The sequence below is a fragment of the Phyllostomus discolor genome, chromosome 6, assembly GCF_004126475.2.
Source record: "Phyllostomus discolor isolate MPI-MPIP mPhyDis1 chromosome 6, mPhyDis1.pri.v3, whole genome shotgun sequence".
NCBI classification, from domain to species: Eukaryota; Metazoa; Chordata; class Mammalia; order Chiroptera; family Phyllostomidae; genus Phyllostomus; species Phyllostomus discolor.
This window is the reverse complement of record NC_040908.2, coordinates 100,855,463-100,876,323: the sequence shown is the minus strand read 5'-3', so window position 1 is coordinate 100,876,323 and position 20,861 is coordinate 100,855,463. Positions and strand designations below refer to the sequence as shown.

Here is a 20,861-nt window from a genome sequence, read left to right as displayed (position 1 = left end):
AAGCAGATCATCACTGTCTAGTTGAAAGTTTTGTACTAATGACTTCAAACAAGATGGATGAAGGCATGCTAATCAAAGTTCTAATGAATTAGAGCTGGGAAAAGAGGATGAGGCAGTAGAGGAGAACACGTGAGTATATTGGATGGTAACATCTAGATGCCAAAAGATCTCACTACTTTGGAATAAAGGCACTGAAATACTGGAAGTCTCACCATCAACTCCAAAAAGACTAATAGGCTTTGATTCCATAGTTATGGAATCAAAGAGCTCTACTTAAGAACTGCTGAGATTTTATTTAGGTCTGAATAAACGATGAGGCATAAACAGTGACAAGGGAGATCATTTTATTCTTCAATGTTGATGCTTCTTTTGATGTTATAGTAACCAGACACTCTGGGGCTTTGTGTTCAGTTTCATTACTAAATTTAACAAGACCAATGAAAAAATCGAAGCTGTTTATAGAAAACAAAATTTCAGTAAGTTGAAGCAATATCATAGTAAGAATAACCAAATGTAACAGATGTTCAGCAAATGTGGAAGCTTCCTGACAAATACTGACACTAGCAACTTGGACACTGGGTGCTCCATACATCTTTTTGGTGAATATTAAAATATGTATATTTCATATGTAACAAGAAGTTTTAGTTAATTTTATAGGGGAAGTAGTCTAAGGTTCTTCACAATTTAGCTTTTAAATCTATAGAAGTTTCCTAAATTTCTAACTCACTGATTCACAGGCTTTATAGGGTTTCCAGCTACTTCAAAGTATATTACAAAGTTTTAATTCAAACTTGATATACATAAAATATAGGTGAGGACAACACGAACAGCCCTATAAAATACCATTAAATTCAAATGTGGACATAATACATTTGCAACAACTGCGAAGAATAGATATTCTTCGCAAAAATTAGTATTCTATAAAAAGGACTTGGAAATCTTTCATCTCTTCTTCTTTCGTAGATTACCCTAATATTTTTTGCATCCTAATATTTTGTACCCTAATATTTTAGTTGCTTGTGTGTTTTCACAACACACCAGCAACTATTAAAGTATACGTTTAAAACATACGATGGCTGAACTCACTGATGACAGTCATTTTATCAAAGCTCCACAGTAAACGTCAAATGATGCACACTATAAACCCACCTTCACCTGATGCTTGTAATGCACCCTGTGTGTACCTGCAACTTGCTTTGAAGCCTAAAATGTAAATGTAAAATAAAATGTTCCCAATTTTATTGTGGTAGTTTTGAGTTTTCCACCAGAAGTCACCAAGAAGTCTCCTAAGTATTATAGAATATTTCTAAATATATAAATTTGAAAAAAGAAAACACTGATAACATTCCCAACCAAAAGACTGTGATCTCGAGCAAAGAAGGTGCCCGTAAAAATAGCAATGTGTGTATAGCAAGGCTCAGGACAAAGTACGTATCATGAAATGATTTTAGAAGCATAAACTATCATGTAGAAAATTCTTCTACAGTAAGGCAGCCAGTAGACATGGTAGAGGAAAGAACATGTCTATAAATAAAACACCAGCTCTTAACCCAAGGAAACCACCTTGTTTCCTACAGCAGATACGGCGTTCACAGGGGAAATCTGCTCTGTGGAGGTGCTCCGAATGGAGCTTCTGAACTCACTGCTGTCCCTACTGAAAGAAAGAGACCTAGAAAACTTTCCTTAGTTAACTGGAGCATCTCCTTCCACCAGGTTAACTGTAAGAGACTAAATTTGCTACAGAGAAAACTTCATTACAAGGAAAAAGGCTTGATTCTCACCCAAGAAGGCTGACCACTAAAGAGTGAAAATAATCTTAGTGTATAGCAAAGTTTCATTCTCAGGTATTAAATTCAACAATGACATAGTAAGATCCCACAATATTTCATTAATTATGATTTATATATGACATTGTACATTGCATTAACCTTTTAAAAAACTGTACATTTGACCTAAAATTAGCATAAAGTTCTTTTGTAAAAATACAATTTGTGAGGAAGCTTTAAATGTTTCCTAAGTATTAGTCATCAGGCATCAGCATAAGAATAACTAGGAGGTAAAATAGTGGTAATCTTCTCTATAATTTATTATAATCAAATTAGAACATAAGAGATTATTCTATCTGAGCACATAGTAGCTATTTAATAAAGTTATAATAATCTATGTATGTATGCAAACACAAATACACATTTATCACATAGTAATATAATATTGTAAGTTGACTTAATATGTTCAACAGAATGGCTTTTGGGTTATACCCCTACCCAGATTTCTAACTTGATGGGAGGCTCAGCTTTTCCCTATGACTGGCAAGCTTTGAGACGTACATATAAACATGACAGCTCAACAGATTTTGTAATACACAGAGACACAGAAGGGTGCCACCTGTCAAGTACACAGACCACTGCCAACATCCTGTATCCAGGAAATTTGATCTGGTTTGTTTTTCTACTGATGGCAATGAGTTCAAACAGGACTGATACTCACCTCATACAGATGTTGTAAGAATGGTAAAAACACACCATTAACTACAAAAAAGTTTACATGGAGGAAGGTAGGGCACAGTGTCAAAATCACTGAGGTGTCAGGAGGCTTGAATTTGAATCCCAGCTGGGGGACAAGGGCACCCCTGTGTAGTTAGCAATGCTACATGATTTTTCTGGGTCTCAGGTGAATTAAGTGAACTTGGTGATATTTCCTACATTGTAAGAGTGTTGTAAGAACTAGTGATCTGTAACTTGTATAGTATTATTAATTATGAGTAATGGCCTTCTAAAGCCCTCTTGTGTGGTAGCCTTGTAAACCACACTTTATCAATATTTAACTGTCAAGTCAGATTTGTCTCTCTCTGTGCATGAAACAAAATAAGGCAAACTAACCTACATGATGAACAATGACCTTATTTTTGTTGCAATACTTTGATAAATACTAACAGAAAATATATAACAATAATAATTATTAATTATAAAACAAAAGCAATTAATAGCTTAGTATTCACTATGTAAAAGAAATTATGCCCCAGGAAATTTACATGAAATGTCAAATCATGCTGTCATAGCAATTTTATGAAGATAGTTCTTTTACTTTCTCCATTTTTCAGATGGGGAAATTAAGGCTTAAAAGAGGGAATTATTTTACCAAGTTCATAATTCCTACAAGTTTTGAGGGCTAGGTTTTGATCTCAAGTTTGTATGAGTCTACAGAACTTACCCTTAAATAATTATAAGATGTGATCTTACTCTCCAAAAGAGCTAACCAATAAATTTTCCTTGTTTGAGATTTCTTTTTAAAGGAATCACCAAACAGGTGGTGGTGCTACTAAAGAACTGTACAGGCTTTACATCATTTCTGATTAAAATCTGACTCTACACCTCACTGGTTAGGTGACCTCGGCCCATCTACTTAGCTTTCCTGCACCTCGGTTTCTTTATCTACAAAATGAATACAACAGTTTTCCTACCTAATATGTTGGTTGTGAGGATTAAATGAGTTTACATGTAAAGTACTTAGAGCAGTACATGGTTAACTATTATAAAGGGTAATGCTGTTATTGTTTAAAAAGACCAAATAACAAAAATCAGTAATTCTGCAACCCGGTATAACATAATAGGGCCTTCTAACTAGATGTACAATAAAGGGAATTACAAATAGTTTCAAAACAACTATTAAATGGCTCGGAGTTTGCCCAGAGAATTCAGTCCCAAAGACAGTCCTTGCCACAGAACATCTGTCCAGGAGACAGGCACTCAGCTCAGTGGCCGTGAGCAGCACATGAAAAACCAATCCTCACTACTCTCTTAGGGCTCATTGACAGTAGGAGAAGAAGTATGCTGACCTCATCCACATCTGACCCTGTATAAACCATGCTATTTCGGATGTTCTCATCATGAGTCAAAAATATTATCTGTTAAATTAGATGAATAATTCAGTTCAGTGACCAAAACTTTATAATTTGGAATAAGCATCTGTAATCCTTCTAGCTTCTCTCTAAGCCACTTGTATATTTCAAACAACAAATTAGAGTATAGCCATTTTCCACATGAAGGACAGAATTAATCATGACAGGAATTAATCATGACAATTCTCTATGGATTTTTAGATACTAAATGCTAAAATAATTATAATTTTCCAAATAATAAACAAATGTTCAGAGGCAGAATCAAACTCTACTACAGACAGAACAAAGGGACAAGAATCATCAGGTTCTGTCACAGTCATCAATATGAAATCAATGTGAAGAAAAAAAAGTTCTATAATGAAATGACTAATATATTATTTATTTTTATATTTAAACCATAGAGGAATGCTCATGAGTTCTATTAAGATCTAATTAAAAATGAAAATCAGTCTTTTTAAAATTATGTATTTATTGTTTGTGCTATTACAGTCATCCCAGTTTCTCCCCGTGGGTCTCCCCTTACCCAGCCCACTCACTCCCCCAGGCAACCCCCACATCATTGTCCATGTCCATGGGTCACACAGGAATGTTCTTTGTGTACTCGATTCCTATGCTGTACTTTACATCCCTATGACTATTCTGTAACCACCAATCTGTACTTCTTAGCCCCTCACCTTTTCTGCCTATCCCCCTGACCCCCTCCCACTGGCAAACATCAAAATGTTCTCTGTATCTATGATTCTGTTTTTGTTCTGCTTGTTTGTTTATTTTGGTTTTTAGAATCAATTGTTGATTGATATGTATTTATTGCCATTTTATTATTTATACTTTTGACTGTCTTCTTAAAGAAGACTCCCCCTTTTTTAAAGATTCCATTTATTTATTTCTACAGAGAGGGGAAGGGAGGGAGAAAGTGAGGGAGAGAAACATCAAAGTGTGGTTGCCTCTCACATGCCCCCTTCTGGGGACCTGGCCTCCAGCCCAGGCATGTGTTCTGATTGGGAATCTAACTAGTGAACCTTTGGTTCACAGACCGGTGCTCAATCCACTGACCCACACCAGCCCGGGCAAAGAAGACCCTGTAACATTTCATATAATAATGGTTTGATGATGATGAATTCTTTCACCTTTTGGTGGAGGGGGGGGCGGTCATCTGGGACATTCTTTATCTGTTCTTCAATTCTAAATGATAGATTTGCTGGATAAAGTGACCTTGCTTTTAGGTCTTGCCAATCCCTTCTAGCCTGTGAAGTTTCTTTTGAGAAATCAGCCTTGAAAAACAAATTCCCATATAAATAAAAAAGTATCTTTTAGCATTTATAGGCAGTACTTCTCAAGCCTCTCTTATCCCTAATGAAACCAGTCAGCGTTAATTCTCACAATGTGGTGGAAATTTTTAAATCAACAGAAATATATTAACTTCACCTGATTCAAAGTGGGCAAGTTTGGACATATTCAAAACATTTTTATAATTAAGATACTTCACACTAAATTGTTTGTTTGCTAAAGGTAAAGGAAATAAAATATCTCGCAAAAGAGTATCCTAAAGACAGCCTGGAAGAATGAGACTGCTGGTGTGGATGAAAAGACTAGTGTAATAAATCTCACCAGAAGCAACCTCACAGGACAATCTGATCATAAATTCCGGACTGGGCAGGTCACGGCAGGTAGTCAGGCCCTGAGCCAATAAAAATGTTGTCTTTGCCTTAAGGAAGCCTTGTCCATTGTTTCTGCGCCTCTAGGTTAATAGGCCTTTGAAATACTTCTTTTTCATACCATTCAGAAGTATAACCACCCTCAAAAGAGCACATAATCCTGCTACCTACCCTGTAATCCAAACATAGAGATGTACCTCCTTTGCTCTTACCCACATTCATGTAATCTGCCTTACCTTCCTACCCTAATTGTAAATGTGTAAAAGAAACTGCACACTGTCACTCTGAGAAGCATCTGAGATATTGCCTCCCAGCAGGAGACTGACATTGGTCTGAGGAATGACATTCTATCCCTCACGGTGTCACCAACGAGATGGCCAGTCTGTTTATATGAGGAATATGAGAAATGGTCTCTTGAAAGTCAGTTTCATCTCTTAAAATACCTAATAGTCTGGTCTGTATATATGTTTTTTTGCATACACATACACAGAAACACACACACACTTCCCCATAATGTATTTGTCTTTTACTAGGAAGAGTCAGTTTGCCCAGAAACAAGCGTGAAAAGTGCAGGTATGACTTACAATTGATTCTCTCTGGGGACAAGGAGGAGATTTCCAGTGTTACCAATGAAATACAGCTGTCGTTATACAAAAGTGTGGAAACAAATTATAATTCATCCTAATTCATTATAATGCTGTTCTAGATGTATTCATATTGTGGAAACTCCTGTGGGTATTAATAGTTCTGAACACCTACTTTCACTCATTTCTAAAACATAGATTGGCAGAGTATCAGAAGACACATTAAAGAAACCAAACATTCAACACTACTACATTCTGACACATGTAACAGGCCCGGCCTGCAATACTATCCCGTTCTGTGAATATCACTAGACTAAGAACCTTTAAATAAATATTCTCTTGACAACCATTCATAGATAATTCTTCTAATCTTTAGCCACTCAAAAAGCAGGACCCATCTCCTCTGTCCCTGAGTTCAACAACCCCATCGTTAACCTTTCCTACTGCCTCTCACAGATATGTGGTGCTTTTTTCCCACAATTGTAATTCATTCAGGACCGCACTTTCCACAGCAAAGTATCAGGCGTCTCAAAGCTCCACAGAACACACTACAAAGGAAATGTTTGTGGTCCATGGACTTCATCCACTCCAGTTAAATAGGATCCTCTGGTTGTGAGGAGAGGGCCCCTTTGACTCAGCGTTTTCCACTAGGACCAAGCTACAGAGGTTTGCTGACTACAGGGGAAGATTCTACACTTAATAGACACTCTCACCTTCCAGCTGGCTCACCGGTCTGAGCACGCTTGTGGGAAACCTCCACTCTGTGAAAAGCAGCAGAGTGCCATTTCTAGAATCGACTTTATTTACCAAGTAAGGAAATACCTAAGTGAAACAGTGAGTAAAGCATTAAAAAAAGATAAACACTTTGAAGGATTTCTATTCCTACCATGATGTTTTGCAATACAGAAAGAAAACTGAAATATATTCAAGTGTATATTTCAGAAGAAAGAACTTTTTATTCACTTTACTAAAAAACAAAAACAAAAACAAAAAAACTATTTAGCAGCTTAGAGTCAATTTAGTATTATGAGCATCAGGCAAATAAAACAATCACCACCCAATCTTTATGTTCAACATTTCATTTGATTCCATTTAGCCACAGGTTTAACCTTTTGATGAGTACGCAAAGGCACAGTCTACTACTGTGTGCTCTCAGTGAGTCTGTCCATCAATTAAGATGTTTAAAAAATAAAATGGGTGTAATTGCTCATGCTAACACAACTGTAGCTAATGGAAACCTTCAAATAAGAATAATCCATATAACACACGAAATTTACTATTTTCAATGGAACAGAAAACTTAGAATGTCCTGCATTGAAAAAAGAATTTTTCACAAAGCTCTTTAATTGATAAAAATTGATGAAGTGAAATATTGTAAATCAGGGCTGCAAAGTAAAACAGCTTGATTTTGCCTCCGTCATCTGACTTCCCAGCTCTGTGACCTGGTGCCGCTCACTCATCACTGTCCGCATTGTAACACAGGTGTAACACTTTTACTCACATCACAGGTGGCTTTAAGGATTTAATCAGCACACAGATGTTAAGAGTTCAGTGAGAACCCCTACCATACAGATGTCTATAAACACCAGCCATTTGTATGCTTGAAAATACTCTTCCTTGCTCCAGGATACCACATTCTTGGTATTTTCTTCCTTCTTCTGCCCCTTCCTTCTCAGTCTTTTTATCCATCCTGTTTTTCTTTCCCCAAACATCAAACGTTGAGAGTTCTCAGATTATAACTCAGTCCTCTCCTCCACTCTTTCCCAGTCGGACCTAATCTACCCACCTTGATTTTAGTTAACACCCAGAGAACAATAATTCCTCAAGGTACATTTCTAATTCAGATCTAGTTACATACCTCCACTTGGAGGAACGTTGAACTCATTATGTCTAAAAGCCAGAATCACCATCCTTGCCATCCAAACAAACATGCTGCCTATCTCAGTAAGTGGCTTCAAAACTACCCAATTATGCATCCCAGACCCTGGGAGTCATCTCTGAAATGTCCTGTTCCTCACTTCTCAATGTGTAACCCGTTTTCTATCTATCCCTTTCCATTTTTGTCTGAAATATACCCCTTGGTCTCCACAGCCACCATCACCTTTTCAATCTAAAGGCCCTAACCAACAACTCCAAACTGGTTTGCACAAGAGCAGTCTTGCATCCTCTCATGACATGCAACTAGAATAATACCTAAAAATGCAAATATAATATCACGTCTCTACCTGCAACTTCTCTTTGGCTCACCAGTGCCCTTAGAATGGGGAATAAAATACTGTGACCCATTAATAAAGTTTGTGCCCATGTCCTCCATCCCCATGGTCCTCTATATCCCTACGCACTGGGTTGTTTTCCTTTAAAATGCCAGCCTCTTTGCTCCTTCAAGGCCTTGATTCACACCCACTTTGTTCCTTCTTCGGGAATGTGTAAAAGGTTCTCCCCTCCCCACCCTCATATGCCCCTGTTTAGCTATTTCTTTCTCATCCTTCATTTATCTGCTTAACCAACAATTCCTCCAGAAGGCATTTCCTGGTTTTGAGGACAAGGTCAGTTCCATTCATTAGACTCTCATGAAGCACCCTGCACTTCGCATCACAACCCTTAGTGCATTTACAATGATGTTAGTGTCTGTTTTTCACAAAAGATAGTAAGGGACACAAGTGCAAGGATGCCAGCTGTCTTGTTTATAGTTGGATCCCTTCATTTTAAACACCATGACTGCCACAAGTAGGTCAACCATGACATTGATAAATGTTTGCTGCTTTAACACAGACATGGTTCCTGCTTAGTCCCTGACTTGATAATTGTTCATAATTGGTGGAGAAATGTACATAAAACTAATTCAAGGCACAGTGTGATAGCTTTCTACAGGAAATAAGGAATAAGGACTACTGGATTATATGAGGGGGAAAAATAGATTCTGGAAGAAAAGTGAATGAGGAACGGCCTATGTAAGGGAGGCTTCTTTCTGGTGCTGGGTGATAAGCCATGGAGAGCTAACAAGACTTCAACAAGGGAAGGGTAAGAAATGTTCCAGGGAGAGAAAAGAGGTTGGGCAAAGCCATGGACAGAGGCATATTGAAATGCAGCAAATGGGCACAGTGTGGAAAGCTTCCAGGATCAGGATTAAACTGTCTCTCGCAGAGAACAATTGAAGGTTTCACCACTGAAGAAAGACAAAGATGGGGAAATCTGTTAACAGATTAACATAGGAGTACGCAGGCTATTTCATTCAATACTTCAGACAGAGGAGACAAAGGAAAGAAGGAAAAATAAATCTGCAGTAGAATGGGTAGCACTGCTCCAATGGGGAAGGCAGATGTCACTGACCAAACAGAAAACCAAAACAGAGAAAGGATCAGGGAAGGATGGGAGATGATGAGTTCTGTTTTGAAAACCCTAAGTTTTATGTCCTTACATAATGGTGTTCAGGTTAAAAAGCAGATCTAAAAAAAAGATGCAAGTAAATTTCAGAAAATATTACACTCAGGGAAATTTTAATTGGTACATAATCAACTAAACATTAATGCAAAGGCTTGACAAACATGCCTAAGGTTTTTCCTCAAACACATGTTTTCATTAATAATGAAAAAAATACAATAAATAATGAACGCTCTTTGAAAATAACTGCCTGATTTTTTAATATACCCTGTGTCTAACTTTTATTTTATAGGTGTTAGGAACAAAGCTCATTATTTCACCAAAACTATACAACTGTATATAACTTCCTACAATTGTGGGGATGGAAGGAACTCACTCATACTAACTTTTTCTCTATTAGGTAGAAGAATAATATCTTTATGTTTAAAAGATTCCAGTCCTTGTAATAGGCTCAGTGCAAAAGTTAAAAATGACATACAGAATTTTAAAAGGTCATTCTAATTTCAAAAATATTAACACATCTGAAATTGTGTTTCTTTAATTACCAGGAGAACATCTGAAGAAAAGCAAAATGTAACACTTACTTTTGCTGCACCTATTTGTTCTTTGCGAAATTTCTCAAGTGGCGCAATTAATACATCATTAGCGTTTTGAATCTGAAATTAAAAATGAAAATACATTAAATTCTGTATAATTTCATGCAAATATTAATAAAATATGACTCCTTTATTTACCTTATTTAAATAAACAGCTTTTTTCTTGTTTGCTTCTATAAATGAAATAAAAATACCTCACACATTATAGTCTTTTTCTATTTTATAATTAAGTTGTTTTTGCAAATTGTTTCACTTAATCCTAACAAAATGTGAAAATAAATACATGTGTAGTATCTTAGTTTAAATATTTAAATTTCTCATTCTAAGATATAACTAAGAAATAGCATATTGGATATTAAATTTATAAATACATTTAATTACACTGTTTTAATGTAGTCAATTCAAGCATCACTTCTAAATTCAACCACATAAAAGCCTCTTTCACTTTGCCACTAGAACATCATAATTATACAACTGCAAAATAAAATAAGGCTCACTTTTTTTCCTATTTCATTAGAATCCTTACACTTGGGATTCTCCTGAATGTTCTCATACTTCCAACCATACTAAAGTAGTATCTGATCACTTCTCAATGAACAATATTTTAGCCCCAAACTCGAAGCTGGGAGTTCCCTAACACTTTAAAACATAAACCTTTTAACGTTGATCTGTGAAAATACCGGGAGAGGGTTCAAGGCACAGGGTGCAGGCACTGAACGCAAGGAGACAAACATTTCTAAGAGTAACATCATGTTGGAAGGAAATCTTGATTTAAAAAATCCTTTAAAGAGCACTAAAGTTAAACGCAGGATCTTAAATGTCTGACGGCAAAAAGAAATGGTAATCATATGACAGGATGGACGTGTTAGCTGACACCATGGTGGCGATCATTCTGCAATACATACATGTATCAAATCAGCAGGTGCAGTTTAGGTTTGCATGCTGTTACATGTCAATGACATCTCAGTGAAGCGTGGTGGGGCAGGGAGAGCAGGCCGAGTTGACAAAATTTATTCTACCACTGTGATAACAGAGCTAGTATATAATTGGCAAATGCTAATGAAAAAATGTTTTAATATATTACTGTATTTTAAAGTAGCTTACAGTGGGTACAGGAATTCCTTATATTATTCTTATAACTTTTCTGCAAGTCTGAAATTCTACCAAAATTTTAAAATTCCAATAAAAGGGTTTGACTTTCACCTATTTTCACTAAACTGGTTATTTTCTAGTCGTTTTATTTCTTAAGTTCTGGAGTCTAAATGCTCTGAGAAAGCATACACAATAATAAAAATCTAGAGTGGCCATGCCTTCCAAGCTTCTGTCATTCTCCATACTGCAGACAAATGAGATGACAGATCTCAAAAAGACACCTAAAATCCTGTGCACAGAAAGTCGATCAATACTCAAGCTTCTTCCTAAGACATCGAGGGTCTGAATACCTCGGTGGAGGCATCTGTGGACAACTCAGACATCCATCGCCTAACTCCCACTGGTGAGCGCAGATGGACATCCTTCCAGAGACACCGCACAGGCCTCTGACTAGAGAGGGGTGACTGGGAACAGTAGCAAAGTAGCTCACTCTTCACTCTCACTCCCTAAATCCTCTTTGCTTTCATGGAAGCCCAAATACATATAAACACACACATAAATGTCCAGATTTCACAGACACAAATAGCTGTTTTTGCCTTTAAAGTTAAGTTTGCATGAGGGGACACGACAATGAAGTGTCATGAACACTTCGGCATAATTTGGAAAAAGAGCAAAAATAAAGGCTAACATTTACTGAATGTTCTTGCTGGAAACAAGCATGATCTAATGCATTTGAAGTTTGAGAACTTCAACAGGGAGATATTTCTCAAAGGGTGAGAACTCCAAAAATGAGGCTGAATAAGGTGATAGGCAGTTAGCACAGGTATTCAAAAATAGATGGGGTTCTGCTGCTCCCAGGCTGCTACGTAACCCTGCTGAGCAGCACAGCTGTATCACGTGCCTGAGGACTAGGCTCTAAGAACTAAGATGATGAGTGTAGAACACTTACGGTAGCTCAGGGCTTTACACACAGCAAGTGCTCAAAATGGACATCTTTTAATATTGCCAAATAAACAGATAATAAATCTCATTCTGTATTTACTTACTTCTATCTCTACATCTACTGTATTGCCCATTTTGGTTGAAGTGTATCTATGCGCACAGTATAAGGTGGCATTTTCCCATGAAAGTTCCACAAGACAGAGACAGCTTGGCCTCTCCCACAGCCAAGCACTAGGTATTTACATATATGCCAAGCTCACCGCTGAGATCTGTGGGGATGGGAAAAAATGAACACATGGACTAAACCTTCCAGAAAGTTAATGTTTATTTGAGAAGAGAGGAATGTATTCATTTAAAAAGTATTTGATGCTCATAAAGCACTGTAAAAATTCTGGAAAAAAGTAAAAGTCAAAACTGATTACATTGAAAGGAGTTACATGGTAAACTATGCCAAACTCCTTATAAATATATTAGGATTCTGACAACAGGAAAGATCCATGAGAACCAAATGAGTTTATGTAGTCTTTTGGTAGTGGATATGAATTGGATATGCCAAAAGGAAAAAAATAATCTAGGAAAAAAGAACCCCATGGATAAAGGCAAAAGGGCAGAAGTAAGCACGGCACATGGGAAGGGTGGCGCAGCACAGCCGAAGAGAGCATTCGCTAAGCCCTCCTCATTCAGAGTGTATGTGAACAGTGAGTGCACCGGCCACGCTGCAGGCCCTTGTTTAACTTTTTAAAACTGGGAATAGTGGAATGAATGTGAAGAGTGTCCAACAGTTCTGCCACATAGCAGGCTCCAAAGAAGTAATATGTTATTATTATTAATTAATACAAACATTGCTCTAACTGAAGAAAAGAGTATACATTATTAGTTGTTAACTCAATTGAGATAAGTAAGGAAAGGGTGAATTATACCCATAATCAGGCAAAGAAGCCTGAACATGGAATGAATGTTGGTTTCTGAACAGAGGATTTTTTTAATATTACAAAAACTTGTTCTAGGAAGCCAATAATATGTAGGACATTTTGAAAGTGAAGAGATGAATACATAATATGTCAAATGGAAGGCTGGGAGAGGAATTCAAGTTAGAAGTGATGAAGAACCAGATCAGGTGCCCACAGAGCTGACAGGTGAGCAGCAGGGGACTGCAGAGACAGTTTGGGTTTTGTTTTTTTTTTTGGAAAAACAAAGGTAGATGAATTAAAAGTGATACTAATGTTTCTACCTCAGGCACTGGAACATTGGCATCACATGAAGAACTAGAGTAAAAGAGGCCCTTGGACAGGTAGCTTACCTGGTTAGAGCATCATCTCAATATACCAAGGTTGTGGGTTCGATTCCCTGTCAGGGGCACATACAAGAACTAGTGTGAAAAGTAGGGAGTATGTTTGGTGGAGAAAGAATTAGAGACAATGAATTTAACTTAAGAACTATTACTTTGATGCCATAGGAAGATTCAAAGAACTACTTTGTGGACATCCCACCTCAAAATGGTAGAACTAATCAATATGAATAAAATGTTTTTTTTTAATTGGGATGGGAAGGATTAGGGAAGGGAGTAGACAGGTATACTAAGACACTGGCACCAACATTCATATCCAGTAGTTTAAATCTTTGACAAACCCCTTATGTTGCTATTATCTAAATATGACCTGAGAATAAAACAAAACCTGAGTTATAACAAATTAAATACAATAATTAACAACAATCCTATGAGCACGTATTATTTCCTATCTCTATTCTGTATTTCTTCATTTTTTCTTGTCTTTGATTTGCTCATTTTTTCTCTTTCTCCTTTTCTCATTCTATTAATGTAAAGCTGAAAGAATAAAAAAAAAGTTCCAGAGATAATAAACAAAAAAGTGAGGAAGGAAGAGAAAACATCCAAAAGTGATAGATAACACTAGATAGGATTTACTGAGTGTTTACTATGTACCAAGTAATATGCAAAGCTCTTCACAACGCTGAATTTAAAGTCCATCTTACGTCACAACATGCAAAATCTAACAATCATCTGGAATGTATTAAGAAGGTGAGCATGCGAGTTATCCCCAGTTCCATTTGAATCTTGGTACCAAAACAACTAAGATTCAGGTCTTCATCCCTATATCTCTTATGGCTTCTACAAAATTATATACGTGTATGTATTTTACAAATAACCAGCATAGACTTGGCATGAGACAGACTTTTAATAAATGTCTGCTGCTTCACAAAATCCATAATGTCTACTATGTGTTCAGAATTATTGTAAGCAGCCTTAGAACTTCCCAAGATGACTTAAAACATGGTTACTCAAAGGTAGTAAATAAGATACAAATTAATTTACCAGAACTGTGCCTGCCCAGAGTACCCATTTACAACAGATTACCAGGAACCTAATTTTTTCATAAATGATTATAACATATATGTGGTTTTACAACTGAAATATGATGCTTTTTTTGTGTGCAGTCAGTGGGCTGCTGTTCACAATGTGTGATCTACATTCAAGAGATCAAAATGGAAATGCCAACACTGGAAGGGCACAACATGGATTTACAACCCAGTGCGACTGCGTCTGACCTCGTGTTTGTGCATCCCTGGAGGAACGCGCGCCTTTCGCCCCCACGCACTGCTCCACCACGTGGGTGGAATTCTTCAATTCTGAAGTAATCCACATGTGACGTAAAGAAGGCATTTTAAATTTTGGTAGGTTTAAAAGGCTTATTGTTGCTACTGAATAATAAAGGGAAAAACATACCAAATGGTGGAAAACCGTAATTAAAAATGTGAATCAGGGTGCAACTCTGGCGATTTAAATTTCACAATTTTTTTTGTTTTTTTAAATCCAGAGAAATGCAATTTTGGCTTTTGGAAAACTCATTCTTCCCAGATTTATGCAATAAGCTTGATGAAACTCCTTCTAGAAGGTAACACTAGGGGGAAAATCAAGTCACACAGTTCAGGAGATTCAAGATCCCATAATATTTGTGGAATGTGTTACTTTGTATGACCCTTACTAAGAGGCTTTAGGAAAAATACAAAAGCAACTTTAGTACTACTCTCCTTATACACTGATCATGTAAGTTCCTGAAAAGGTCTTATTTCAATAATTAAGGCAAAATTCACTTATGAACTACTTTATAATTTTTAACTATTACCTAACTGTGGGTTTAAACAACTTATTTTTTTACAGATATTGGTCCATTTTATAGTTCAAAAATAATTACCAGCTATTGCAGTTATTTTTTCTGTAGCAGAGAAGCAAGTCTGATATTGGGCCGTGGTTGACAACACCGCGTTACCTGGTGGACACACTGTCACTGGGGCTGAGTTGCACTGAGCCAGGCAACTCAGTTTCCTGTCACTTTTCTTATGTTATTTCAGGTGGTTCTAATAACCAGCCACATGGGAGTGTCCATAAATCTCTGAAAAGTAATGGTTAGAAATGTTTTTAAGTAGTTAGATGAATGATTCTCCAAACATGTTTGTTTGTTTTTTCCCTCTATGTACACAGACCCTGGATTTTGGAGCGCTATCCTATAGGAATTTTCAGTGCTTGCTGGTCACTGCTGGGAACCTTACCACAATGTGTTTGTCCAACGAAGACAGTGGCAATGCACTAAAAGAAATCTGAAAGGAAACTAACTCGCCTTACACCTCTGCTTTCTTGCCCCTTTCCAGATGTTGATTCAGTGTTGATGCCAGTCACAGATCATCACTATTCCGTCTCAACAGTGTCTCATTATCAGGCCACAAACTCAACAGCACCAGGATGTTGAGATTACTACTCCGTACCTCAAACTTTCAAAGTACTAAAAGATTGTAAAGTTGTGAAGAGAATACTTAATGATATTCTGCAGTACTATCTAAAGCAACTGTTTAAGAGGGCTACAAGAGCATGCAATTTACAGAGCTATACGATGGTATAGCTCATTGCAAAAAATAATTTCTTGTTGAGAAGCCTTTGTAGCCAATTCACAAAGTGAAAAGATCAAAACGGTCTGTAATAATGAGTGAATTGAATCTAATCAAAACAGAAGATACCTATAAACAGTCTCTGAGGTAAGAATAGGTAATTTTCCCATTTTTTTTTTGCAACTGGGAAAATCAGATTCAGAGTGCTAATTTGGGGATTATAGGCAAGTATCTCTCCACTGCCTTGTCCTAACCCCAGTCCTGTTCCTTCCTACCAAACAGCTTCTCAGGATGAAGCCCTGGCAAATGGTCCAGGGCTAGCCTGAGGCTCATTTCTGGATACTGGTCAAGTTAACATTCCAGAGCTGTGCAAGAGACAGTTCCTCTCCAGTTCAGTAAACTGTTTTTCTAAAGTAGAACTCAAAAGCAGAAACTCATATAAGCTGTGAGTGATGGACCTATGAACAACACCTTCATATAATAAGTAATACGAAGTCAAAGACTAAGTACATTATATTTTAGGTCAGTCAATATGAGCACATCACTCTAAAAAGCCATGTCTTTATCTAAAAATTAAAAAGTGCTATGTAGGGTTCTATGGGTACCAAAGTGATCCATTTATTTCTACTTTAAAGGTCACTTACTTCTGTATTGGATGGTGTGATTCTACTGAGGAAGCCAGTGTTCCATTGTGAACCCCAGCTCAACGGACCTCATAGATTTAGATCCAACTCTTACTTACAATTTAATATTACTTTTGTCTTTACCTTTACCAGTAACAATACTTTCATTATAGGAATATATCAGGAAAAGAAATTTAAGGTTTTGAAGAATGGTGCCATATGAATCCCCCCTTTTATTTCAGGAGATAAGTATAAGTAGTACACTGTCCATAGAGGGCACTAGTTTGTATTTAATTCTTGGTTTGTACCCTGACAACAGTGCAATCTCGGTAGTTATTCAAATTCTCCAAGTCTCAGTTTCCCTTTCTGAATAATAAAGGTGATAATGTTCCTTTTTCTCGTTGCCTGTTTACAAAGATTAAATTTTATGTTTATGTACAATGATTGTAAGAACTTATTATTATAAAGTTGTACTTGCTTCCTACTAAATTAATTGTTTTGAGAAGAAAAAGAAAGACTCACGGACACAGACCACAGTATGGTGATTGCCAGAGGGAAGTAGGGAGGTAGGAGAAGGTAAAGGGGGATAAATGGTGATGGAAGGAGATTTGACTTGGGGTGGTGAACAGACAATACAATATACAGATGATGTGTTGTAGAATTGTATACCTAAAACCTACATAATTTTATGAACCAATGTCACCCCAGTAAATTCAATTTAAGAGATTTTAAAAAATAATAAATCCATTCTTTTCTTTCCAGCAGGTCAATTTTAATACAAATATCATTTTTAAAAGTGAACCACAAATTTGCCATTGGAATTACGCAGTGTAAGAGGGTGAGATCTCACCAGCACTCAGTTGACATCAAGCTTCTTTAATGGAACAGAGTGGTTTCCAGGTCAAACAGCAAGCAACCCTCTGCTCCTGTTGCTTATGACCACCCTGAATAACAGTCTATTTTGTAATGAAACCATCTACACACATATGAGTACACAGTAAAAAAGCATTCATCCAAGAAGGAATTGACCATTTTCACAGAATGTACCTCAGAAATAAAGGAGGGGGGTAAACTGCAAAATTTCATATAATCCACTTTGATCTAATAATGCCATAACTCTAGGTTGCACCAAATGAGATTCTTGGAATAGTGTTATTTGAACCAGAGAGGTAAGTTATTTATTTTAGTTTGTTTGTTGTTTTAAAACTACTTTTCCTTCATTTCTCCTAACCAGAAATCTCCAATGGGAGGTTAAGCTAAGAATATTTGTAAAGCATTCAAGCATTGTGGAAAACATTTATGAACACCAGCTATAACCATAACACACTGCCTCCTCACAAACTTGTGTCTACTTATTGCCGTTCTGATTACCCCTTTTCATTTATACTTTAAAATAAGGAAGTCTTTAAAATTCAGAGAAAAAAAAAAGGTCAAACTGTTTTTCAACTATAAATAACAAGATATGTAAAGGGTCAAATTAGAATTGACATCTTAAAAGCTACTGAAATTACTCCCCAACATCCTGCACATACATTCCTGTAACAAATACTTTTCTATCGATTTTGACCAAAAAGTATATATTTAGCAAAGCACTTTTATAGAATATGTGGCTGTGTTACCACAAAAGATATACAAGGAAGCAGGCCAGGTTAAATCGACCTTTGAAAATACAGGCTCCCAAAGATATAATAAATGCTACAAGCTCAGTTCTTTCAACAAGTTAATCAATCACTCCTGCATTTTTCAAAGATACTGGTGAAGTTACTTGATCCAGTCCTCTCTCTACCTTTGGACATTCTCATGAACGCCCAGAACTGATGAACTTGTGTACTTCTGTGGCATTGCTATTAGGTTCCAATGATGCCCTAATGTTTGTCAACATTGTAAGGGACGGCAAAGATTTTCCCATAACACAGCTGTCTCACGTATATCAATGGCCTCATTCTGTTAAAAATATAACTCCTCTCCCTCCTCTTCCCAAACCTCAAAAATCAGAAACATTATATATCCTGGGCTTAGCCAATTATGGCCTCAAGAAGATTTTTTCCCAAATGTTAACTCCTAGCTTAGAGGAGTCAAAGTGGCTGTAACGTGTGAAGACAGGTGGAGGCAGCTTCAACAAGTTGATAATTTATGTAATTTAATATTCATCTCCCCCACCTTTTAATGGCATTTCTTCCTGCCAATATCCCTCCACCCTTCTTAGTATTCAGTACTAAGAATATCTTTGGAGAGAAATTAAAATCACTCATCTGTTTTAAATTCTTCATTTATGAATTTAAGCAAACATGTAATAGTCTCAGCAAATTTATAAAAGAAATGAAAATTCATTAAATTCCTAGAGTCCCTCAGTCATTTTATAGCCATTACGTTTTAGTAGCTGAATGTTAATGTATTTTAATCATAATTACTTAATATTTATGTCATGTGGATTGTTAAAATCTTAAGATTTAAGATATTCCAAAGTATGTGTGATTTCTTAAATTTCTTATTGTAGTTTTACAATGATGGGGACAAGATGGAAGGAAAGAGGGAGAGAGGGGAGGGAAAGAAGGGAGGAAGGGATGGTTCAGGATGGAGAGGGACCTAACACAGGAAATGATTGAGAATGATTACAAAGACGGGCTGGGGTCTGGCAGCGTGCTGGAGCAGGCTCGCAGCAGCTCCGGAGCCACGGGGTGCATCTCTTCCCAACCTGCCCTCAGTGACCTGGGGTGGAAATCAGCTGAGGTGGGAATATTTACACCACAGGAATCAGCAAGCATTACAAAGCAGGGTTACACACAACACCCGAAGTGCCTGAAGGCAGTTAACTAAATACCAGCATATCACTGCTTGGAGACCTAAACATGTACTTGGAAGACACAAATATTAAACTACAAACTATAGTAAAAGTGCTAACTTGACAAGATTCCTTTTATCCAGTTATTAAAGCATTTCTTTAAAAATGTAGACTTATAACATTTCCAATTTATTATGTCTTTCCTAACACCCTAAAAATGAAACTCATTTCTACTTTTTATACTGAACTTACTTTACTTTTTTAAAATCCTCATCGAAGGGCACTTTTTTTTTTTCATTGCTTTTAGAGAGAGAGGAAGGAGTAGCCGGGGGGGGGGGGGGGGGGGGGGGGGGGGGGGGGAATAGAGAGAGAAAGAAAGAGATCAATGTGGGAGAGAAACATCAACTGGGTTGCCTTCTCATACGAGCCCCAAACGGGAATGGAACCTGCAACCTGGGTATGTGCCCTGACTGGGATTTGAACTCACAACTTTTCAGTCTATGGAAATGACACTCCAACTTAACTGAGCCATACTGACCAGGGCAGAAACTCACTTTTATACACAGCAAGGATTTTGGATTTCTGGTCTTCTGCAGCAACACCTGAACAAACTTGTATCATGTCACCGATAACAAACAGTGCTAGCCTTACAAGTCTATCTTATTAACAGCAGTTTCTGCAGTGCTGCTGGGTTGACAAGGATTCTGAAGCTGAATGTGGACATTGAAGGAAGATCATAAAATGTTGGCTACACACATTTCTTGCTAACAAGAGTGACAGTACTCATGCTACATGTTATTTATTTATATATATACATATATATATCCATCCCTGTAAAGATGGAAATAATGTCTTACTGATTTGTTTTAATAGTCAGTGCCTAGCAAAGTGCTTTCCCATACATACATCAACATACTGGGTTGGCTAAAAAGTCCATTTAGTTTTATCCACAAAATAAAAGACACATATTTCATCTCACCAATAACTGTATTGATTTGGATACTTTGCGCATGTCATCTGTCCCCTGCTATTGGCTTCTAGTGAGTAGAGGCCAGGGGTGCTGTGAAACATCTTCCAATGCATAAGACAGCCCCACAATAAAGAATTATTTGGCCAAAATGTCAATAGTCCCAAGAGACTTTGCAAACCTCTTTTGAGATGTTCAATCAGTCTCAGCACCTTCTCCATACACTGCACACATCTTTTTTTTGCATTTCAGTTACATTTTTGCCTTTCTTTAATAATAAAACCCTAATATGACAAAAATACTGCTTATTTTCTTCCATCATCAATATTAAAATCAATATACACAAATTCACCAATTTTGATAAGTTTTTTTTTAAACAACACTATGACAGATGTTACAAACAATCTAACAAAATTGTTTCAGATGAAGGTAAAGCCAACT

At 36.9% G+C, this 20,861-nt stretch overlaps 1 protein-coding gene across 1 annotated transcript in view; it reads right to left on the bottom strand.

Moving 5' to 3' along the window:
• The window catches only part of ARHGAP42 (Rho GTPase activating protein 42), a 244,395-nt gene that overhangs the window by 92,302 nt on the left and 131,232 nt on the right, over window positions 1-20,861 (bottom strand). The window contains exon 4 of the mRNA XM_028516368.2: window positions 10,103-10,174. Coding sequence (XP_028372169.1) covers window positions 10,103-10,174 — 72 coding nt within the window. The remainder of the gene's footprint in view (window positions 1-10,102; window positions 10,175-20,861) is intronic.